Genomic DNA, 4009 nt, shown 5'->3' on the forward strand with positions numbered 1-4009 from the left:
AAAAAAAAAGGAAAGTATAATTATTCCCTCAATTTACATGGTACTTGTGTACCTGGGAATTCAGTATGTTAAACCATGCAAAAAATACTTTGTATTTACATAAATTGGAGTTAGGAATGAAAACCTGAGTTAGGAATGAAAACAAAGTATGAAACACCTTAAGACCTGTAACTCGTTAGCTTGTTATATTTGGAATCTAAATATTGCAGTGGTGGCTCAGGCTTGTAATCCCAGCACTTTGGGAGTCCGAGACCAGCCTGGGCAACATGGCAAAACCTGTCTAATCAGCTGAGCATGGTGGCACGTGCCTGTAATCCCAGGTACTCGGGAGGAGAATCACTTGAACCCACAAGGTGGAGATTGCAGTGAGCCAAGATTGAACCACTGCACTCTAGCCTGGGTGACAGAGTGAGACTCCCATCTCGGGAAAAAAAAAAAAAGAAGTAAATTCATGGCTTGGTATCAGTATCAATCATGTATTAATAAAGCTAAATTCAGTGTGAAAATGCACCTACCCAGAAAATCTTGTTTCCCAAAATTCTCTGGTTACTTGAAAAATAGAAAAAAGCATAAACTAGAAAACCCTAAAACCATCTTAAAATAACTAAAGACTAACCACTCATTTACATATTTTTATTTGGAAATGTTTATATCAGCACAAGGAAACAATTTTGGAGACACTGGATGTCATTAGTTATCATTAGTTTATTATAAAAGAGAAATATGGAAATTATTTACATGATGAAAGATTTCAGAACTTCAGCGGAATGGGCAGCTTCATGTTGACGCCATTTCAATAGTGACTTATTTCAGTCTACGTACTTTCCAAGAATGTCACCATCTCTAAATAGGAAATAATCCTGCAAGTGAATAAACCATTAGTTAAGACAGCTAATCGCAAATATTTGACTTCTTTTTAGAATTGTTAAGTTTACACACCTTGTCATCTAGAACTACTTTGGTGCCTCCATACTCTGGCAGAAGAACTTTATCTCCAACTTTCACGCTAACCGGTTGAATCTCTCCACCCTTAAAAAAGGAAGGATGTTTATTAGCAAACATATCTAGTTCACCCAACATAAACAGTTAACTTTTAAATCACTACAACTAATGAAACACACTCACTCAAATCCAATTATATTAAAAATACACTTGGTGGCTAAGTGATACGATTCATAATAGAATTGCAGATCTTCACTCAAAAATATCACTGTAGTTACACTTTTGAAATAATACATAGTGGCTTAAACTAAAACCTGACTCTCCAATATAAAAGTTCAAGAAAATATTCTGGAAAAGCTAACTTTAGTTAACTAAAGCTAACTTTATAACTGTTAAATATTAACGTAACTTATCAACTATATGAAATAAACCTGCAACAGTAGCCAGCACCCAGAAAATGCCATATACAAATGGTCGTATTTTCCTTCAACATACAAAAATGTAATATTGTTTTGTTCCCTCCAAAGTACAGATTTGGGGAAAGGGACTGCAGCTAAGTGTCCACTCCCCAAAGTCTTCCTATTCCTTCCTAACTCCATGACAGCTCCTCAATACAGCTTTCCTCCTCAGAAGCAACTGGAACAATACAGCTAATACTATTTGGCCCCAACGGCATTTAGGCATTTACTGTGTATTTTGGCTGACGTCTTTAGAAGCCTAAGGCCTAAACAGTTAACTGAGGAATACCTAAAACAGAGGTGTCCAATCTTTTGGCTCCCCTGGGCCACCGTGGAGGAATTGTGTTGGGCCACACATAAAATACACTAACATTAACAGTAGCGAATGAGCTTAAAAAAACTTGCAAAAGAAATATTTTTTTTTTTTTTTTTGAGACGGAGTCTCGCTCTGTCGCCCAGGCTGGAGTGCAGTGGCCAGATCTCAGCTCATTGCAAGCTCCGCCTCCCGGGTTCACGCCATTCTCCTGCCTCAGCCTCCCGAGTAGCCGCCATCTCGCCCGGCTAGTTTTTTGTATTTTTTTAGTAGAGACGGGGTTTCACCATGTCAGTCAGGATGGTCTCGATCTCCTGACCTAGTGATCCACCCGCCTCAGCCTCCCAAAGTGCTGAGATTACAGGCTTGAGCCACCGCGCCCGGCCAAGAAATATGTTTTAAGAAAGTTTAGGGATTTGTGTTAGGCGGCATTCAAAGCTGTCCTGGGCTGCAGGTTGGACAAGACTGACCAACCTGTTCCTCGGATAGGTACACCAACTAAGGCCCCAACTGGTTATGATTAGGGCAATGTCAATGTGTTAGCGGTTAAACGAACAGTCCAAGTTTCCTCTCAATTCTTAAATGCCCCCTCATTTTACCTTGAAGCACATCTTTTGTCTTTATTTATTTATTGGTAGATACTAGGTCTCACTATGTTGCCCAGATTGGTTTCGAACTCCTGAGCTCAAATGATCGTCTTGCTTTGACCTCTCAAAATGCAAGGATTACAGGTGTGAGTCACCATGCGTAGCCTCTTTTGTCTTATTAAAAATTTAGAATGTAAGGCAAACACTGATCATACTAGGCTACCAAATTGCTATTGAAGGCATTTTTTTTTTCTTTTTGAGACGGAGTCTTGCCCTGTCGCCCAGGCTGGAATGCAGTGGCGCAATCTCAGCTCCCTGCAACCTCCGCCTCCAGGGTTCAAATGATTCTCCTGCCTCAGCCTCCCTAGTCCGCCTGGGATTACAGGCGGACGCCAACACACCCGGCTAATTTTTCTATCTTTAGTAGAGACGGGGTTTCACCATGTTGGTCAGGCTGGTCTTGAACTCCTGACCTTGTGATCCGCCCACCTCAGCCTACCAAAGTGTTGGGATTACAGGCGTGAGCCACCACGCCCGGCCTATTGAAGACAATTTTTAATACTCCGAAACTATCACATAAAATAAGCATCATAGCATTGGTCATATAAAATAAGCAACTTTGTATTAGTCATTTCCCTTTAAGAAACAGATTAGAACCAAAGCAGTTAATGATCTTGAAAATGACATAAATAGGAGACTTTTAATACTCCAGAATTACTCCTTTTCCCTCCACTGCACACTATAAAAAATAGTTCCACCGCAGCCCCCATTTACCTTTCCTTTAGAACCCGATCCAACAGCGACGACTGTTGCTTGCAATACTTTTCCTTGAGATTTTTCTGGAAGCATAATGCCTCCTTTGGTTACAGTTTCAGCAGCACTCCTTTCAACCAATACTCGGTCAAAGAGTGGAAGAAACTTTCTAAAGGCTTGTCCTGCCTGTAGGAAGAGAAATGTTTTTAAACAAAAACTAAATGTAATCATATTATCAACAGGCAACGCCACCGTGTTATATATATCTCAACACGTTTCGGCTTCGAAAGTTAACACCAAACCTCAGCTTATTCGTTAAGGAAACGCATTTGAATGTACTAACCAATATTCCAAGTTTAATTCCCGATTCCTTACATCTGTTAGGGTTCGTTGTCGCTCCTCCGGTGAGCAACCAGACTAGCTTTAAGGTCAACCTTAGTTTATTCCAAGGTCAAATGTTTTCTTTCTTCAGGGTTTTCCAGAAATTTTCAGGAAACGCTGGGTCAATCTCCCTGCCTGGCACCATGCTTTTTACCCAAGATATTACACATTCACAAAGGCCCTGCAGAGCAGGTGGGACGCTGCGCTTGCATCCAGGTTCCTGCCTCCTGCCTTACACAGCCGCAGCACACGCGCGTGCAAAGAGCTCCCGGAGGAGAAAAGGGTCGGGCAGGCCTTGCCGCTCCAAGGTGCCGGCAGGCGCTGGTCACTGAGTAGCCACCAATCCCTCCCGCCTAGCCCAACAAAAGAGGGACATCAGTGATCCCATACGCCTCAGACAGGCCCGGGCCTGCAGGCTCCGGTGCCACGCGGGACTCACCATGACTCCCTCCGCCTCAGACTCGTACTCTGCTCTAGTGTAGCGCCGCAAGGAGAGACTCGCGGTCCGGCCCTGGCGACACGTGAAAAAGCGGCCCAGCGCGCAGGCGCGCTCGCCCCAACCCCCGCCGCTAGCC

General features: G+C 43.0%; 1 protein-coding gene across 2 annotated transcripts; it reads right to left on the reverse strand.

The window, feature by feature from the left end:
• Positions 1-615: 615 nt before the first annotated feature.
• HSPE1 (heat shock 10kDa protein 1) lies at positions 616-4003 on the reverse strand. Of its 2 annotated transcripts, XM_011949981.1 has the most exons (4): positions 3874-4003; positions 3075-3239; positions 940-1029; positions 616-860 (listed from the first exon to the last, which is right to left on the reverse strand). In XM_011949981.1, exons 1-4 carry the CDS (start codon positions 3874-3876, stop codon positions 810-812), a joined length of 309 nt encoding a protein of 102 aa, XP_011805371.1. In that variant the 5' UTR covers positions 3877-4003; the 3' UTR covers positions 616-809. The 2 variants fall into 2 exon arrangements, with proteins under 2 accessions (XP_011805371.1, XP_011805370.1); XM_011949980.1 differs by having other exon boundaries at positions 3075-4003.
• Between the last annotated feature and the right edge of the window lie 6 nt (positions 4004-4009).

The sequence above is a fragment of the Colobus angolensis genome, unplaced genomic scaffold (genome assembly GCF_000951035.1).
Source record: "Colobus angolensis palliatus isolate OR3802 unplaced genomic scaffold, Cang.pa_1.0 Scaffold30, whole genome shotgun sequence".
Taxonomy (NCBI): Eukaryota; Metazoa; Chordata; class Mammalia; order Primates; family Cercopithecidae; genus Colobus; species Colobus angolensis.

What these genes read in the sequence shown, in the direction of transcription:
- HSPE1 (XM_011949980.1), bottom strand. Translation starts at nt 3,284, where the DNA reads ATGATTACATTTAGTTTTTGTTTAAAAACATTTCTCTTCCTACAGGCA. An exon ending in GATCGGGTTCTAAAGGAAAG is followed by an intron (nt 1,030 to 3,074) that starts GTAAATGGGGGC and finishes TCCTTTTTTAAG; the next exon opens with GGTGGAGAGATTCAACCGGT. An exon ending in AAGTAGTTCTAGATGACAAG is followed by an intron (nt 861 to 939) that starts GTGTGTAAACTT and finishes ATTCACTTGCAG; the next exon opens with GATTATTTCCTATTTAGAGA.